Consider the following 17,283-nt stretch of genomic DNA (forward strand, 5'->3'; position numbering starts at 1 on the left):
ATTGTGCAAGGGGCTTAATAGTTGCTATCGTTTGCGACGTATTGTAGAACGGCCCTAATGCTAAAACTCCATGCGCTCCACGCGGTGAGCTCCGGCAAATGCTGTGGTGGTGGACCAATCAGGAGTCAGGCGCAGATCGGGCTCCGGCATAAGAACCAGGGGCCGTATTCTGTTCCGCTAAAATCCGCTTACCGACAATTGTCGGTGTCGTTGCGCAGCTTTTACACGATATGAAAAACCTGCGCAACGACACTTATCGAACCGACAGTTGTCGGTAGGCAGGAACGGAATACGGGCCCAGGGGCCCGATTCTCTATCGACAAACGTATGCGTAAACTCTGCTCTAACAGAAAAGCTGCAAGCTTATTGGCTAAAAACTGTGCGACAGCCAATCAATTTGCAGCCTTTCTGTTAGAGCAGAGTTTGCGCATACGTTTCTCGTTAGAGAATCGGGCCCCAGATGTTATTAAACTTAAGGCCATTGCACGTAACAAAGTTTTAAGGTCTATCCAGACAAACTTGCATAGGTGCATAACTATATGCATAAAGAAACGGCATGGTCTATTTCCTTATACACATGCATATGGACCAATCAATTCTCTTGTGCTTATGTTTATACGCTATGCAAGTTTGTCTGGATGACCATTTAGTCGTAATCGTAAGGCCATAAGAAAATAGATCAATCACACTCGATTATTCTTCGAGCGCGAAAAGAATAATCGATTGTGATTGGTTTATTTTCTTACGGCCTTACGATTATGGCTAAATCTTTGTTACGTGCAATGGCCTTTAAGCAGTAAATAAGAAATCAACGGTATGGATTCGCTACCGCTTATGCTAAGACTCCACATAGACGCGGAAACGCCATGCGGCAGAGTGCGTTGACCAATCACAAATTTTGATTTTGCCGCAGGCGACTTGCGGCAGCCTTCTGATTGGTCAATGCACTCTACCGCACGGCGTTTCCGCGTCTATATGGCCTAGTTTACACCGACCGTTTGATACGCGTACCAAGTACCATATCCGTATCAAATTCGTATCAAATCTCGGTTTACACCGGGATAACCCGAGATTTGATACGGATTTGATACGGATATAGTACTTGGTACGCGTATCAAACGGTCCGGTGTAAACTAGGCCTATGGAGTCTTAGCATTAGGGCCGTGTCTTAAGGCCTTGGCACATAGAAAAACTTAAGCAGTAAAACTCAAGCGGTAAGCAAATCAGCCAATCACAGTCAAGAACTTAAGGCACGGCCCTAAGCGGTAGCGAATCCATACTGTTGATTTCTTACTGCTTAAGTTTTTCTATGTGCTAAGACCCTTAAGTTCTTGACTCTGTGATTGGCTGATTTGCTTTCTGTTTAAGTTTTACTACTTAAGTTTTTAATGTGCCCGGGCCTTTAAGGCCATTGCACGTAAAGGCCTTCACACATAAAATGTCGTAAGGACGTAAAACGTAGGCGTAAGAAAATCGATCAATCCCAATCAAGTATTTCCCCCTACTGTGGTTACGGACAGCACAATACTTGATTGGGATTGGTCGATTTTCTTACGCTTACGTTTTACGTTCTTACGCGATTTTATGTGTGAAGGCCTTAACAAAGTTTTAGTCGTAATCGTAAGGCTGTAAAAAAATAGACCACGCACAGTCGATTATTTTCCTCGCGCTTGAAGAATAATCGAGTGTGATTGATCTATTTTCTTACGGCCTTGCGATTAAAATTAAAACTTTGTTACGTGCAATGCCCTTTAGGGCCAATTTCACCAACCACAGTTAGCTTAACCGACGGTTAAAGTTAGCAGGATTGACCAATAGAAATGAATCCACCCTGCTTTCTATTGGTCAATCCTGCTAACTTTAACCGTCGGTTAAGCTAACTGTGGTTGGTGAAATTGGCTCTTAATATCGAAATATATGAATTCCACTCTCCACTCACCCCACTGCGGTCTCAATCTGGCTGCTTCAATTAAGGCTCAGTCACAATGAGAAAAATAAGGAATAAGAAAAAGGAATAAGGAATAAAGGAATGTCGCATCTCACTTTAGTACACGTACATTAAAGTGAGATGCAACATGCCTTATTCCTTATTCCTTATTTTTCTCATTGTGACTGAGCCCTTAGGTGGGGGGCATCAACCAATGAGAAATCGCGATCAATCGCGATCGCGTCATTCGCGACGCCCGCGTCGGCCGCCGGAGTCGCTTCTCTCTTTATATAGAACTCTCGTACGGAGGGTTTCTGGTCTAGATTTTTGAGGTTTGTGGCGGCTGCCGGCTGCCATCTTGCACCTCGCTCGTTTGAGAAGCCGGCCGCCCTAAAAAATCTGGAGTTTCACGCGTTCGCGCGGCCTTAGCAACTCCGCGAGTGAGTTTCGTGGACTCGCGACGAATCCAGGAATCCATCGTGTTTAATCCGATCAAGATTCGGGCTCGGAATGCTTTAGGTGAGTCCGAAATGAGCCTACGTGAATTCCTTGGTCGCGATGGCGTGTAATTTACTGGGTACATGGTACATGTGTATACGTGCCTTGTACCCCTTGCATGCTTTTGCGTGCTTTTGCCCCGTTGGCCGGTAGAATGACTAGGATGTTTATCTCGTAATTCTCGCGATTCCTCGAAAAGGGATTCTATTTTCACGCGTATGATTTTCTTGTGCCTTCGAAAAACTCAAGGTACACAGCTTTGGATATGTCCAAAATTCTAGCGCTACAATCGATAAATGAAATTATTATCGAGATAACGTGCTCTCTCTTGATCATATAGTCGGTAAAAACTCTGATTCATATTTCTGTCTGCGTATTTCCATCGTACCTATCTTTATTCCTTTATTTCTTTATTAGTTTAAAATAGAGCTTAAATTTATGGCACAGCCTCTGCATCTGCGTTTGGAGATTTTGCATCTTTTTGAGATCCAGATCTTCAAAATGTATTGTGTGTTTGTAATACATTCTAAAAATAATAGTATAAATTTATATTATATATATGCATAAAATAAATGCTACACACACATACAGAGTAAATGCTAATTCACTGTTGTCAAATCATCTATTATAAATATGCGAGTTTTTCAGCAAGCGACAAGCGACACAAGTCGACACAAATATCGTTCTTTCTTTTTTTGGCAATGAGTAACAAAGATAAAACAATACTTGCGTCGACTTGTGTCGCTTGCTGGAGAGTTTCCTCCAGCTTCTTGGTTGATTTCTTGTTTAGATTATTCTTCTTTATATTTTTTTATTGATATAAATACTCAACAAGATTGTATGAATTACTTAGGTTTATTACTGTTCTCACACACACGTAGCTGGATAGGCAAGAGAGTCGCTAATAGCTGTAAGTTTGGAATAGACAGTCGAGATAGTATACCGATCGACAAGACGCTTATCAATAATAATACTTCTGAGAGAATGGCTTTACCGAGTAGAGCACGTGTCTACGCCGATGTAAATTCACATAAACCAAGAGAATACTGGGATTATGAATCTTACGTTGTGGATTGGGGGTAAGACTTATCGCAACCAAGTGTGTCAATGATATCGCTGCCATTATAATATATCATTTTATTTACTTTTCCGTGTATATTTCTTGATGTAGGCAACAAGATGATTATCAGTTAGTGAGAAAATTGGGCAGGGGTAAATATAGCGAAGTATTCGAGGCCATAAATGTTACAAACAATGAAAATTGTGTTGTAAAAATATTGAAGGTAGGATAATTATGTTATATATCATAAATATTTACTGAAGCAGCTCAATGTAATAATTTATAATATTATTGTTAATAATAATTTTTTATTTGTTATAGCCTGTTAAAAAGAAGAAAATAAAAAGGGAAATAAAAATTTTAGAAAACCTTAAAGGTGGGACCAACATAATTACACTCCAAGCAGTTGTCAAAGATCCAGTTTCAAGGACACCGGCACTGATTTTTGAACATGTCAACAATACAGATTTCAAGCAATTATACCAGACGTTAACTGACTACGACATAAGATACTACCTCTACGAATTATTAAAAGTACGTGTATTGTTAAGTGCAATGAAGTGAACAAAATATCAGTCGATGGTGAACATCGAGATTATTGTTTTGATCGAGATGTAGGTGTATATCATGAGTCCGAGGAAGAGTTAAAAGATATTGAATTAATATGTTAATTTTTTTTATTAATGTCAAGGACATGGGACGGTTAGTACTTTAGTTTTGCTTTATGCAGTAACCATTGCATAAACTATAAAGCATCCATGTATTTATGCATCCATGCAAGATGTCGCAATCTTGGATCAAGACAAAATTATTACACGTGTTCTATCTAATAGTCTTACATTTATCTTAGCCATTTTTATTACAATTTAGAAAAGCTTTAAAAATACATGTAAAAATACATGTGAAATTTTACACAAAGGTGAAACATGTAAAAAAAATTCTTTATCATCCTTCTAAGAATTCATCAACAATTTTTTTTTTTTAATTTTGGACTCATGAATATCTGTTGTAAGCAATGTATTGAAATAGCATGACTAATGCATTATTTAATTGGACATGGAGACGAGAATATTGTAATGTTTAATAATTGTTTCCGTTTTGTTCTCGCACAGGCACTAGATTATTGTCACAGTATGGGAATTATGCATAGGGATGTGAAACCGCACAATGTTATGATAGACCATGAAAATCGAAAATTACGATTGATCGATTGGGGATTAGCAGAGTTTTACCATCCTGGTCAAGAATACAATGTACGAGTAGCTTCCCGCTATTTTAAAGGCCCGGAATTACTCGTAGATTATCAAGTAGGTATTTTGCAACATCAAAGTGTAATGGAATAAAGGCGAAGGAATTGGGAGACGGAAAGAAAGAAAAAGTAGTGGGATAATAATAATTCTAGTTATCTTAATGTGAAAACTGTCGTTAAAAACATGTACGCGCGCGCGTACGTACGTACGTACACACACACACATGCAGTGTTCAATTGATGTATATCATAAAAGAAATCGCATATTCTACATGAAAAAACTCGGTCGAAAAATCGTTTACAATTTTTAGATATCTTTAATATTAAGCGAGATATTGCAAGTTGAAATTTGAATAATTTCTCAAATCAAGCATCCTTAAATGAGATGCATGTCTGCATATTCCGTAAATGAGGAAGGCATTGTCTTAAGGAAGGCATTTCAAGACTGAATACTTATATACAACTTCAAAGCCAAAAGAACACTATTTAAAATGTCTTAATAAACTCTGATATAAAAACTAAATTTTGTTATGTTTACTTTGCTTATCGAAGCAAACTTGAGTACACAGGCATGGGGCAAGTAGGAAATCTGCTGTTGTGCCCTTGACCTAACTATGAAGCTCGCGGCACGTAAACCGCAGCTTTTGATTTGAGAAATTATTCAAACTTTAACTTCAATATCTTGCTTAATATTAAAGATCCAAAAACTATAAAAAACTTTTCGACTGAGTTTTTTAAATGTAAAATATGCGATTTTTTTATGATATACATTAATTGAACACCCTGTATACACATACATACATACATACATATATAAGCATACATATATTTCTGTAAAATGTAAATCTTTTATATATAAAAGCTAATGAGAAATATCTTGATGTCTTGCAGATGTACGATTACTCATTAGATATGTGGTCATTGGGTTGCATGCTCGCTAGTATGATATTCAGGAAAGAACCGTTTTTTCATGGACATGACAACTATGATCAACTAGTTCGAATCGCAAAAGTTCTTGGAACTGAAGAACTGTTCGAGTATCTTGACAAGTATCATATTGAACTAGACCCTCGTTTCAATGACATTTTAGGCCGACATTCGCGTAAGCGTTGGGAACGCTTTGTGCATTCGGAGAATCAACATTTAGTATCCCCAGATAGTTTGGATTTTCTTGACAAACTCTTGCGCTATGATCATTACGAGAGATTAACTGCACGTGAAGCAATGGAACATCCTTATTTTTGTAAGCATACATCTACGCCAATCTACGGGATACATTTTTAAATACTTTTTGGAATATTTGTCTGCCTTTGCAGTATCTTACGATATATTTAAAAGTATACAAGAAAAAGGAAATTATATTAATACAATACACATTTATTATTGTACATGGTCTATTTATATCTCGTTGAGTATGATATTGCATTGAATATATCCTCTCTATGTACATACGTGTAAACGTGTGTACTTGTCTAATTATGCTTTCTTCTATTTCAGATCCCATAGTAAAAGAACAGGGTCGTTTGACTATGGTGTCATCATCACCTACTCCCATGGCAGGCTCAGTGCCTGTAGGTGAGTAGCGGCCCAGGTAATGTCACCACCTTAACCTACCTCTAACTCTATACTAATTGACATAATTATAACATAGTTAACTTATATATTACAAATTTAATATTGTAAAATATGTTTTTCTTATTTCATCGAAATATGCGTTCTTAAATATGTATCTTTTTTCTAAAATTGTTATGCTCAATATTTTATATCTATCATTATGATTAGACTTAATAATAATATAACAAGCAAAATAAAACGAATACGTTCGCATATATAAATTTTTATGCCTGAAACCATGTGCAGGGATGTAGTCGCGAATGTTTGCATTTTACATTGGAATATAATCTGTATTTAAGTAAGATAAAAGAAATGTAAGTTGTAAATACATTACAAATAGAAAATATTGATTATACATATATATATATATATATATTAATAAACAGTATATATATATATATATATATACTGTTTATTTGTTATACTAACTAATTTTATACGCTAATTATTGACCAAATGTATATGTGATATTTGAATGATAACTATATATACGGTACCGGCCAAAAGTTTGGACGCACTGGAAATAAATGTAAAAAGTTGAGATTAACTGACAAAATAAAAAATGATTATGACATTGTTTTAAAAATGCTTCTAAGTTGTGTCGAGGATATGTGGAAAAACTCGAAAATTTTCGCAATGTGACGTGGCCTTCTCAATCACCGAATTTGAGTCCTATTGAATTATTATAGGATGAACTGGATCGACGCATAAAAGAAGTTAATCCCAAAAATAAAAAACAGTTTTTCGAAGCACTACAAACGGCTTGGAAAGAGATTTCAGGTGAAACACTCTTGAAACTTCTTAATAGAATGCTAAAAATTTGCGCAGCTATGAAGGCTACGTAGCCCCTAGAAAAACTTGTGGAGGCTACATAGACGCGAAAACAGGAAAGTAAAAGTTATGTGATATTTCTTATTGATATGAATACTAAAGTATATTTTGTGTTTCAATGAATCGTTTTTGTCAAATAATGTCATAATCATTTATTTTGTCAATTAATCTCGACTTCTCTTGCATTACTCCCGGTGCATCCAAATTTTTGGTACTGTATATCCAAGTACACGGTGATAATGTTTAAAAAGCAATTATATAATATCACATTCTGGCGCATTCTGTACTCGTGCAAGTCTTCCAACTCCCGTTTATCATGCCGCCGCGTTTGACATCCCCTCTAACGAATTTAAAGATAATTTTTGGCAATTATTTGAAAATATTAAGCTAGTCAAGAAATGCTGAAATGTTGAAATAGAAAATACAGTTTATATAAACTGTACCGATAATATATAAACGGATACCATTTAAAACGAACGGTTTATTCTCATTTGCCTTGAAATTAAGCGAGATAATAGACGTGAGATATATTCGTGCGTAAATTGCGCAACATAGTGATACAATAAAAGGTTTCGTGTCAAAGAGATTTTTTAACTAGCAGATTATTACAGATCATCGTGGCGTAACAATGAGCAGCGTACCGGTTCGTGGGACAAACGGATTGGAAAGCATGGAAGAAATTGGAAGTGGGTGTTTGACACTTTCAGAAGAACTGCCTCAACTCTTATAAATTCAACAATTCTGAACAGCAATTCTCAACCGAGTCCCAATCCACTACAGAATATAATGATACAACAGCAGATATTTCGTATCGCCAAGTACATTCTTCTCTGCACGAAAATCATTCTGGTTTGTAGCAACGGCTTCATCAATCCCATCGTTAAGACTGAAGTATCTCATTTTACTGTGTTTCCTTTAAAAACATACAATTATTCAAAATTTGCGACGTACTTAGAGAATCACGGGAGATTAAGGTTCTGGCGTAAAATTTATCGCGTAAAGATACATGCTCCGTCCATATTGGCCGGTGTGCATGCGATGTCGGAATCGGAGGTAGCGCATTACAATCTGCGATGCACTTTTCTATATCTACTATTTTTTCTGATGTTACTACCATGTTTTTGGCAGATCTGTAAATGCATAGAGATGCAGCTAGATTCATTTTTATTCGAAAGATGATTACTCGTGGTTACATAATACGCGCAGTGGCGGAGACTTTAAACAACCACCCTTATTCGCATTCACATACACGGTACACTCGTACACAACGGACACGCAACAAACATATATACAATTACACTTACCTTAGACCATTCGGTTTAGTACTTTTAACAATAATAAAAATGTTCGTTTATATCTGATGCAACAATAGTTGAATAAAATGTTTGTTATAGCCAAGTACACTCTTTGTGCTTTGTGAATCCTGCTCTGTGCATCCAGCGATATCTTCCGCCGTTATTAATCGACGAAAATATAAAAAAATCAATCTAGAGGCATGACCAGGCATGACATAAAATAAATTTGTATAATTGTTCTGTGATTTTTATCTGAGAGGAATTGATATGAATAGAAGCAGGTTGCGGTAAATTCCGTTTGTTACCGCACGCAAATTCACAAGCACCTCAAAGCAACAACCTCAAAGCAACTTGGCACAAAGCCTACAAACATCGACACACACACACACACATGCACACATAAGGGTGTATATGAATACCTGTTACAAACTTCTAAGGTATGTAGGATTCAAAGTAGATTAACTTTTAATAAGGAAACGCGCGTGTCCGGAAACGCACCGTTTGCGAGCAGACTGGAACTGTTGGTATGTTCAGTAATAAAAATCATTCTCATAATAATTTTATTTGCTTACATCACATTACAAAAATGTTTAGCAACATTGTCAAAACAGATGACAATAAATGCTCATAGTTGACGACCGTCATTGCACCATGCACCTTGCACTTGCGAAACATGTTCTGGTACACTATTTCAAAAATGTCATCAATTATTTGGGGACAGATGGATTGTAGCTATCTGTTTTCACATTGCTAAACATTTTTGTAATGTAATGTAAGCAAATAAAGTTATTATGAGAATTATTCCTATTATTGAACATACCAACAGTTCCAGTCTGCAGCTCACAAACGGTGCGTTTCCGGACATGAGTTCTTTATTAACCCTTAAATGCCACACCTCTCAAGAATCTCGTAAATGACACATGGGGTCTAAAAGACCCCAGCATGAAAAATGTCTCCTTACTCCGTGATTTTTTGATATTTAGTTATGAAAATTATTTTCAATGTTGTTCAAGGCTTAGAAAAGAGAATAAAATGCTTATATTGTTAAAATTTCAATTTTAACATAGTAAAAAAAATTAAGTAAACTGAGTACTGCTAAGCGTACAACCGGGTAGGTCACGCACTCAACTATCATCAATGAGAGCATGAGCTCCATTTTTGGGGGGAACATTTGAAAATATATCATTGTAAAGGGTCTGGGGTCCGCTGGACCCCGGGTGGCATTTAAGGGTTAAAAGTTGCGTCTACTTTGAACCCCCCTACCTACCCCAGAAGTTTGTAATAGGTATTCATATACACCCTGTATGTACGTGTATATATATATAAAACATACTATAGTTTAAAACAAAATATATATGTATATTTGTAAACTCGATCTCTGTGCGCTGATCAATCTTACGCCAATAATTTACACCATAAAAAGATTTACTTTCCGTGGTTATATACAATTGCCAGTATCTTTGTTATGCATTGAACACGTGAATTATTCTATATAAATATGTAAGGTCGATTCACTAATGTACATTCGAGAGGATTTGTACATCAAGATAAGACATACTTGTAAAGAATGTATAGGAATACAATACGCTCCATTCTCTTATATACTGTATCTTTTTATATAATTTTCCAAGGATTTGTCAGTTCCTATGTGAATATGAATGATGCATTAAGAAAAAAATTAATCGATCATCATTTGTATTTTCGTGTATTAACGCAATGCATATTGGTATTAAGCGGAATGATGGAAAATTAGTGAGCGTGTGAAAACGCTTTACTTTACTAGTTAAATAATAATATTTACTTCTCAATCTGAGTATGTGCCGTTTTTGCCCAATTGCGTAATCTAATCTAACCACACACAGCGCGCACGCGACACACATACACTACATACATACCACATAAACGCATATAAATTCTTATACACATATAGAAGATGTAATAATATACAGAGGAATGTAATATATATACATATATATATATATATATATATATATATATATATATATATATATATATATATATATACACGCGTAAAAGTATACGTAAAATATCTAAAAGGAATGAGATTGTTTATCTATGAATAGTTATATATAAATATTTTTTATTTATTCAATTTTCTGTCACATATTATTAAATAGTATTACTTGTATGCGTGACAGAGAATGTTTAATTGAAAATTCCTTTTACGTGGCAAGAACGGCGCACATACGTACTTGTTTATTCAAGTTTTATACTACTTGTTCATACGTTAGAGAATTTATAATAATCTAGTTTTTAGTATAATGGAAAAGGAATATGGAATAATGATTATCAAAATAAGCAAATTAACTTGGGAACGAATATAATAATTAATTGTCGCTAATAGAAATAATACATTGCGCTAAGTTTTGGCTATGATATATCTTTTTTTGCATCATGATATGCGACTTGTTTCGAAAGAGACACGATGCATAAATGCGTTTAAGATACTTTATCTTCCCAACCCTGCTTAAAGGCTAATGTTTTGAACAAATCACTTCCTATCTCTCTTCTCTTTCTGAATCTCTCCGCTTTTCATCCCTCTCTTCCTCTTACTCTCCTCCTCTTCTCTTTTCCTAATTTATTTCATTTTCTCTTTCCTTTCTTCTTTGTTTTATCTACGCTTCCCCCTCTTCTCCTTATTTTTTTTTGTTCCTATCTTCTTTTTCTCTCTTCTGTTTGTCTCCTCATTCTTTTCTCCTTTCTTATTTCCTACCTCCCGCAATAGAAAAGATTTATAAGATTATATGATGAACGGTGGTATACATTATATATATATATATATATATATATCGGTGTTTGTTAGAGTGATTTTGCTTCTAAATGTCGAAATAATTGAACAAAAATTTAAATTTGAAGTTTAATTTCTCAATTTTTTTGCAAATATGGCTGTGTTCCTAAATTCATTGCTAGCGCAGAAAATCTATAGTATACGTAACGTGTACTATAGTTTTCCAGCGCTGGAAATGAATTTAAGAACACAGCCTTTAATTCATTCAGAAATTTTAGGCAAGAACGCTGCGTTATGAGGATTCGAATCATCTTATTGTTAGCGCAATAATTGTGCAATTCCTCTCAATTGAATGATGCAATTATTCATTGTACAATATTTGCGCAATTATCTTGGGCTGTTCTCCGCTACTTTCTTTTCCTTTTCTCTTACTTTTTATTCTCCTTATTTTCCTTTTTTCCTTTTTCTCTTCTCTCCACTTTTTTTCTTTCGTGCTTTTATTTTTCATCCTTACACCTTTTACTTTTCTTTCTCCTGCATTACTCCCTTTCTTACCTAATTATAGATAGAATATTAATAAAACTAAGCAAATAAGCGTTCTATTACTTTTTATTTCATTTGTTTGCAAATAAATATCTTTAGTACATTCTGCGTAACTGCGTAACGTTGACAACATCGATCAAAATATGGTCACACACTTTTTCTGCACAAATTAATATATATACTATCATGACACAGGCATGATTAAGGTACGACAATAAAATTTGCCAAAGTGCGCGGAATTGCATTAATTTAAATTAAATGATACTGCAAGGCATGAAAGTAAGCGCGGTGTTCAATATTTTTGCGATAGCTACGAGTCAAAAGTTGTAGCTTATAAATTAGTAATATATCCAAACTGTTTTTCCTGTAAAATATTAAATACTTGTCTATATGCATGGTATAACGATAATGTTATGTAATACTGCCTGCTATGAATAGGGAAAAATTGCAAAACTAAAATAACGTTGCGATATAAAATTAAAGATTAAAACAAATACAATTTCGTTCCATAACGAACGTTAATGCCTTCATTTTTTAAATAATTTGCTCGTGCAATAGCATGTTTTATTATTATTATTATTATTATTTATTTATTTAAAGGATATGATCAATTATAAAGGATTAATGGCTCCTGCATACAGAACGGGTAGGAACAACGCTTGCTGCGCGATAAGGCCGGTTCTACATTGGTCGTATCGTGTAGCGTCGCAAGTCGTAACTCGTAAGAAATTGCAGGCCAATCACAGTCGATTATTCTCCTCAAATTCAATTAATACCGACTTTAGGCTGATATTTCATGTCGTATGACGCCGACGAATTTTTTAAGCATGTTAACTGGCTGCAGGATAGAGAAGTTCTCGAGTTCCTAGAAATCCTCTATCTTGTAGCCAATCGGTATGCTTGACAAAGCTTGTCGTACGAGCGTGCGACACATGAAATATCAGCCTTAAAATTGTGTATTTGTATATATGTACATATATTGTATTTGTATATATGCATCTGGTGACGGTGAGGTCGGTGAGCTGTCAGCCACTGTCAGCTGTCACCAACTGTCATAAGTAGCGATCTGTCTCTTTTGCAGAATTTATTTCAGTTAAATTTGAATTAGTTTTTTCTAAATTGAAATATGAACGAAATAGAAAATTTGCGACAGAGAATCAGAGAACTTGAAAACGAGTTGCGAGAAAAGAAAGATAGAGATAGAGCGACGGTAACGAGGGGAAGAATCGAACATATGTCAGATGAAGTGGTGGATTCGAATCCGTATAGGTAAATACGGATTTTCAAAAATAATTCTCGATATTTTTCATCACTCACATTACTTTAGTATATGTAAAAGATACACAGATTTCCAAGTCTTGTAAATTTGCAATTTTGCCTACTTTCCAATATCTTCCAGCCGATTGATGGCACTGAAGCGTATGGGTATCGTTGAAAATTATGAGAAAATACGAGAATTAACGATAGCTATAGTTGGAATTGGTGGTGTTGGTAGCGTAACAGCAGAAATGCTGACAAGATGCGGTATTGGAAAGGTAGGAATATGATAATACCATGTACTATACCATATATACTATATATCGCATGCTAAGGAATCACGGTTCGACATGTTTTATTACATGTTTCAGTTGATACTGTTTGATTACGATAGCGTAGAACTTGCAAATATGAACAGGTTATTTTTTCAACCGTATCAAGCAGGTCAGAGCAAAGTGGAAGCAGCAGCAAATACTTTGCGTTATATAAATCCTGACGTGGAAATTGAAATACGCAATTATAACATCACAGCTGTCGATTATTTTCAAGATTTTATGAATACAATGAGGTATCAATTTATAAATATCTCTTTAATATCTGAAATGGAATGATATTCTGTTTTACAACTATAGATTTTTATGTTGAACACTGTTTAAAATTGACATACGTTTTAGGTTTTAGTTCATTTAAATTCATATATTTTTGCAGTAATTCCAGTTTGAAAAATGGCCCAGTTGACTTGGTATTGAGCTGTGTCGACAATTTTGAAGCTCGCATGGCAATTAACACTGCGTGTAACGAACTTAACGAGAAATGGTTTGAAAGTGGTGTATCTGAAAATGCAGTGTCCGGCCACATTCAGTTTATTGTGCCTGGTGAAACGGCCTGCTTTGCAGTAAGATTTATTTTGAGTAATATAATGATTTTTCCATGGAATTAACTAAACGTATATTAGGAAAAATATTTCAAATTTTTACATGTTACAAACAAGTTTTACAGTTTCAAGATGCAAACAACAAATGTTTTATACAATGCTTTGTGACAGTAGCATCATCAGTATTTTTTTAGAAATCGTATCATATATATATAACTTTTATACATAATTTCCTGTTTTCTTAGTTTTGCATAAAAATATTAAGATAAAGTTATCCAAAAATCAGTAGTTAATAAGATATTTTATTTTGACGTAAACTACGAAATATATTATTCATATTTTGATTACCTTACTTTAATAACTTTTGTGTACAAAATAATGAGATGAATCAATTGTAAAGAAAATACAGTTGCTTTTAAAAAGAAAAGTATATAATTGCAAATTGTATATTTAAAGAAATTATATGCTTATCTCAAGTAATTGCTAGTTTTCTTTACGATTGATTTATCTTATTATTCTTCGCATAAAAGATTGAGATAAAAACATTAAAAAATGAATATTTTATGAGAATAAAACTTTTTAGAAAATATTTAGCTCACAATCACTAGAAAAATCTGTGTATTATTTAAAACAATCATCTTATTAAAAATTGATCATTTTCTTTTCTTAAAATTCTATCATTATTTTATAGAATTTATTCGCTAATCATTTTATTGCGCTGTATTTGAATTTTCAGTGTGCTCCACCTTTGATCGTAGCATCTAGCATCGATGAAAAAACGTTGAAACGCGAAGGAGTATGCGCTGCATCATTACCTACCACGATGGGTATTGTAGCAGGCTTTTTGGTGCAGAATGCTTTAAAGTTCTTACTAAAATTTGGAAAAGTGTCTCATTACTTAGGTTACAATGCTATGGAAGATTTTTTCCCTACTATGACTTTGAAGCCAAATCCAAATTGTGATGATGCACATTGTAAGCAAAGGCAAAAAGAATATTTGGCCTTACCAAAAATCCAACAAAAACAAACTATCGTTATCGAAGAGAAACCCGTACACGAAGATAATGAATGGGGTATATATAAGCGAATAGTTACAATCTCTACTTGAAATACCTTATTTATATCCTCACATATTACTCTTAACTAAATATTATTTTTCTTGCTAGGAATATCCTTGGTCGATGAACGTAGTGGTCACTCAGATGAAAAAACACAAATGTCATCAACTCCAGGTGTGCGACATGCATATACGGTATCAACGCCCACATATGGAAACAATTCGGAAGAAGAACAAACTGTTCCTGAATCCACAGGATTAAGTTTAGAAGAATTAATGGCAGAAATGAAATCAATTTGAAAATAATTCAATGTAGATATAATGCCGCATTTCATATTTAAAAAAATTTTCATCTATTCTTTTACACAATATCATATGTATTATAAGTTGTACTTTACCACAGAAGTAATTTTTGAATAACAGCGCACGATTTTACGTAACTGTAGCAGTTTAATATGGTTAATAAAAAGATGAATTATGGAAAACGCACATAGCGTAATATTATTTAATTTCTATAATTTAATATTGGAGCTAAAATTAATTTTTTTTTTTTTGGAAACATTTATATTTTTAGATATTGATTAATAGTATACAATAGCAAATTTTTTTATTTTAAGATATTGCATAACAAAAGCAAAAGTGTTATACGTCAAATTTTTCAAAACATACAGATGGTCCCTCTTCTTCATACTCTTCCCTCGTTACCAAAAGATTAGGAAATATTGAGTCTTGTGAAAGTTGTTTTCCGCCATACCACGCGTAAGTAATTGGACTGGAAAAGTAGAACAAAATTATCTCATTAGGTTTTTTTTTTACAAAATATGATGTAGCAAATGGAACATTAATGTAATACTTTTGTGGTAAGTAGACGTTCACAGGGTATTCGGCTGGAGCTAAACTTCTAACTTCTTTGTAGACTCTGTCTTTAAATCCTGGAAACTTTGCGTTACCACCAGTAAGAATAATATTGGATAGAAAATGAGGCCACGTTTCTTCGCTGCAAGCCTTTATAGAATCCATAATAGCTTCTGGGATACCCATTTGTCGAATGCCAACATCCGATGGATGAAATAATATTTCTGGTATCGTAAATCTCTCATTAGTCAAACGTAAAATTTGTTGCTCGTTGGATGGCTCTGGATCCTTGAGGTATCCACGTCGCAGAGTTGTATAATCTGGCAAAACATAATCCTTAACGATGGTATTATTCTCCAATTTATATTTGGCTTGTTCCATATCTTTAAAGAAATCTTGGGATACGAAACAACAATCCTCTTTCACTTGATTAATTACATATGTTTCATCCATAACGTGCAGCTGACGATAAGATATTATCTCTTTCAGGTGATTTGTTAAAAGTTTGCCACCCACATCTATTCTTCGTATTCCTTCTTTTATCTTGGCATCATTAACATAAGGGATAATGTACGTAAAACTGTAACCACTGTCCACTACTATACAGCATTTTGTAGTAGGATACTCTGCTCTATAATTATAACATGAAAGACTTGCTGCGTTTATCCTTAGAAGACTGTGACATTCGTATTCCTCGAAAAAGATCTCTGTCATGGCTTCTTGAATACTTGGGAAGTTAAATATAGGTTCGGTCACTACTACAGACAGCTGATTTAAGTTAACCGAACAAGACTCTTTTGAGAATATATAATCCCATACTGTTTTCTGTATATCCCAATTCACTAGATAACCTTTTTCGAAGGGTAAGATATAAAATAGCCCAGAAGCATCCCTGCATTCTTCAATTTGGTTTCCTATGAAAGGCCTGCGACGTTCGCTCTTTGCTTTCATTATGCAATTTGGAACTAGTCTGAAATATTTTCATGGATTAAGAAATAAACACATTATTGCTGAATGTACAAATTTGCTTTAACTTGGCATACTTACTTGGATATCTCGCTGGCTAAACCAACTTTTGCCGTGCAGGCACCGTTATCAATAATGAAAGTAGAATTAGTCATGTTTAAAAAAAAAAATGGCAAATAAAATTTTAAATACAATTATATGTCAAGCTCTCAAGCAGTCAAGCTCTTCACTCTTTTTTCACAACAAAGACTAAAGTGACGCTTGGGGAGCATCCCATTTGACCACGGTGCGATTGACTACAGCCACTCACAGCCCCCAGTGGCGCCCAGTGCCTGGAGTTTTTCCATTGGACCAATCAGATATTTTTATTTTAAATCAGCCAATTGATGACGTGGTCAATCGCCCTAAACTGTTTTGCTTTCGAAATACATGTGGTGTCAAAAGACGCACGCTAAATAGTTTTTAAAATTTGAATAAAATATTTTTAAGTGTTTTCCAGATTTTCGAA

At 34.5% G+C, this 17,283-nt stretch overlaps 3 protein-coding genes across 8 annotated transcripts; 2 read left to right on the top strand and 1 right to left on the bottom strand.

Moving 5' to 3' along the window:
* Nucleotides 1-2,249: 2,249 nt before the first annotated feature.
* Nucleotides 2,250-8,048, top strand: Ckiialpha (casein kinase II subunit alpha). 5 transcript variants are annotated; one of them, XR_011734765.1, is made up of 9 exons: nucleotides 2,250-2,446; nucleotides 3,279-3,504; nucleotides 3,597-3,708; nucleotides 3,807-4,019; nucleotides 4,598-4,792; nucleotides 5,626-5,977; nucleotides 6,232-6,325; nucleotides 7,038-7,128; nucleotides 7,791-7,928. XR_011734765.1 is itself a non-coding variant. In XM_071795927.1 (8 exons), the coding sequence occupies exons 2-8, from the start codon at nucleotides 3,410-3,412 to the stop codon at nucleotides 7,907-7,909; spliced, it is 1,164 nt and encodes a 387-aa protein (XP_071652028.1). In that variant the 5' UTR covers nucleotides 2,250-2,446; nucleotides 3,279-3,409; the 3' UTR covers nucleotides 7,910-8,048. The 5 variants fall into 5 exon arrangements, 4 of the variants coding, with proteins under 4 accessions (XP_071652028.1, XP_071652029.1, XP_071652031.1 ...); XM_071795927.1 differs by lacking the exon at nucleotides 7,038-7,128 and having other exon boundaries at nucleotides 6,232-6,309; nucleotides 7,791-8,048; XM_071795928.1 differs by lacking the exon at nucleotides 7,038-7,128 and having other exon boundaries at nucleotides 3,307-3,504; nucleotides 6,232-6,309; nucleotides 7,791-8,048.
* Nucleotides 8,049-12,755: 4,707 nt separating this feature from the next.
* Uba5 (Ubiquitin-like activating enzyme 5) lies at nucleotides 12,756-15,443 on the top strand. Of its 2 annotated transcripts, none has more exons than XM_071795924.1 (6): nucleotides 12,756-13,035; nucleotides 13,166-13,301; nucleotides 13,395-13,591; nucleotides 13,732-13,918; nucleotides 14,634-14,970; nucleotides 15,064-15,443. In XM_071795924.1, exons 1-6 carry the CDS (start codon nucleotides 12,893-12,895, stop codon nucleotides 15,252-15,254), a joined length of 1,191 nt encoding a protein of 396 aa, XP_071652025.1. In that variant the 5' UTR covers nucleotides 12,756-12,892; the 3' UTR covers nucleotides 15,255-15,443. The 2 variants fall into 2 exon arrangements, with proteins under 2 accessions (XP_071652025.1, XP_071652026.1); XM_071795925.1 differs by having other exon boundaries at nucleotides 12,894-13,035; nucleotides 13,106-13,301.
* On the bottom strand, nucleotides 15,430-17,078 carry Arp6 (Actin-related protein 6). Its single transcript, XM_071795926.1, has 3 exons — nucleotides 16,857-17,078; nucleotides 15,808-16,779; nucleotides 15,430-15,726 (listed from the first exon to the last, which is right to left on the bottom strand). The coding sequence occupies exons 1-3, from the start codon at nucleotides 16,928-16,930 to the stop codon at nucleotides 15,597-15,599; spliced, it is 1,176 nt and encodes a 391-aa protein (XP_071652027.1). The 5' UTR covers nucleotides 16,931-17,078; the 3' UTR covers nucleotides 15,430-15,596.
* Nucleotides 17,079-17,283: the final 205 nt, after the last annotated feature.

This window comes from Temnothorax longispinosus, chromosome 12, assembly GCF_030848805.1.
Source record: "Temnothorax longispinosus isolate EJ_2023e chromosome 12, Tlon_JGU_v1, whole genome shotgun sequence".
Taxonomy (NCBI): Eukaryota; Metazoa; Arthropoda; class Insecta; order Hymenoptera; family Formicidae; genus Temnothorax; species Temnothorax longispinosus.

Bases quoted from the DNA above. Each gene is read 5' to 3' on its own strand.
- Ckiialpha (XM_071795927.1), top strand. From the start codon at position 3,410: ATGGCTTTACCGAGTAGAGCACGTGTCTACGCCGATGTAAATTCACAT. The intron at 3,709-3,806 runs GTAGGATAATTA...TATTTGTTATAG, and splicing joins GTGTTGTAAAAATATTGAAG to CCTGTTAAAAAGAAGAAAAT. The intron at 4,020-4,597 runs GTACGTGTATTG...GTTCTCGCACAG, and splicing joins ACCTCTACGAATTATTAAAA to GCACTAGATTATTGTCACAG.
- Uba5 (XM_071795924.1), top strand. From the start codon at position 12,893: ATGAACGAAATAGAAAATTTGCGACAGAGAATCAGAGAACTTGAAAAC. The intron at 13,036-13,165 runs GTAAATACGGAT...AATATCTTCCAG, and splicing joins GTGGATTCGAATCCGTATAG to CCGATTGATGGCACTGAAGC. The intron at 13,919-14,633 runs GTAAGATTTATT...TTGAATTTTCAG, and splicing joins GTGAAACGGCCTGCTTTGCA to TGTGCTCCACCTTTGATCGT.
- Arp6 (XM_071795926.1), bottom strand. From the start codon at position 16,930: ATGACTAATTCTACTTTCATTATTGATAACGGTGCCTGCACGGCAAAA. The intron at 16,780-16,856 runs GTAAGTATGCCA...AAAATATTTCAG, and splicing joins TTAGCCAGCGAGATATCCAA to ACTAGTTCCAAATTGCATAA. The intron at 15,727-15,807 runs GTATTACATTAA...CTACTTTTCCAG, and splicing joins AACGTCTACTTACCACAAAA to TCCAATTACTTACGCGTGGT.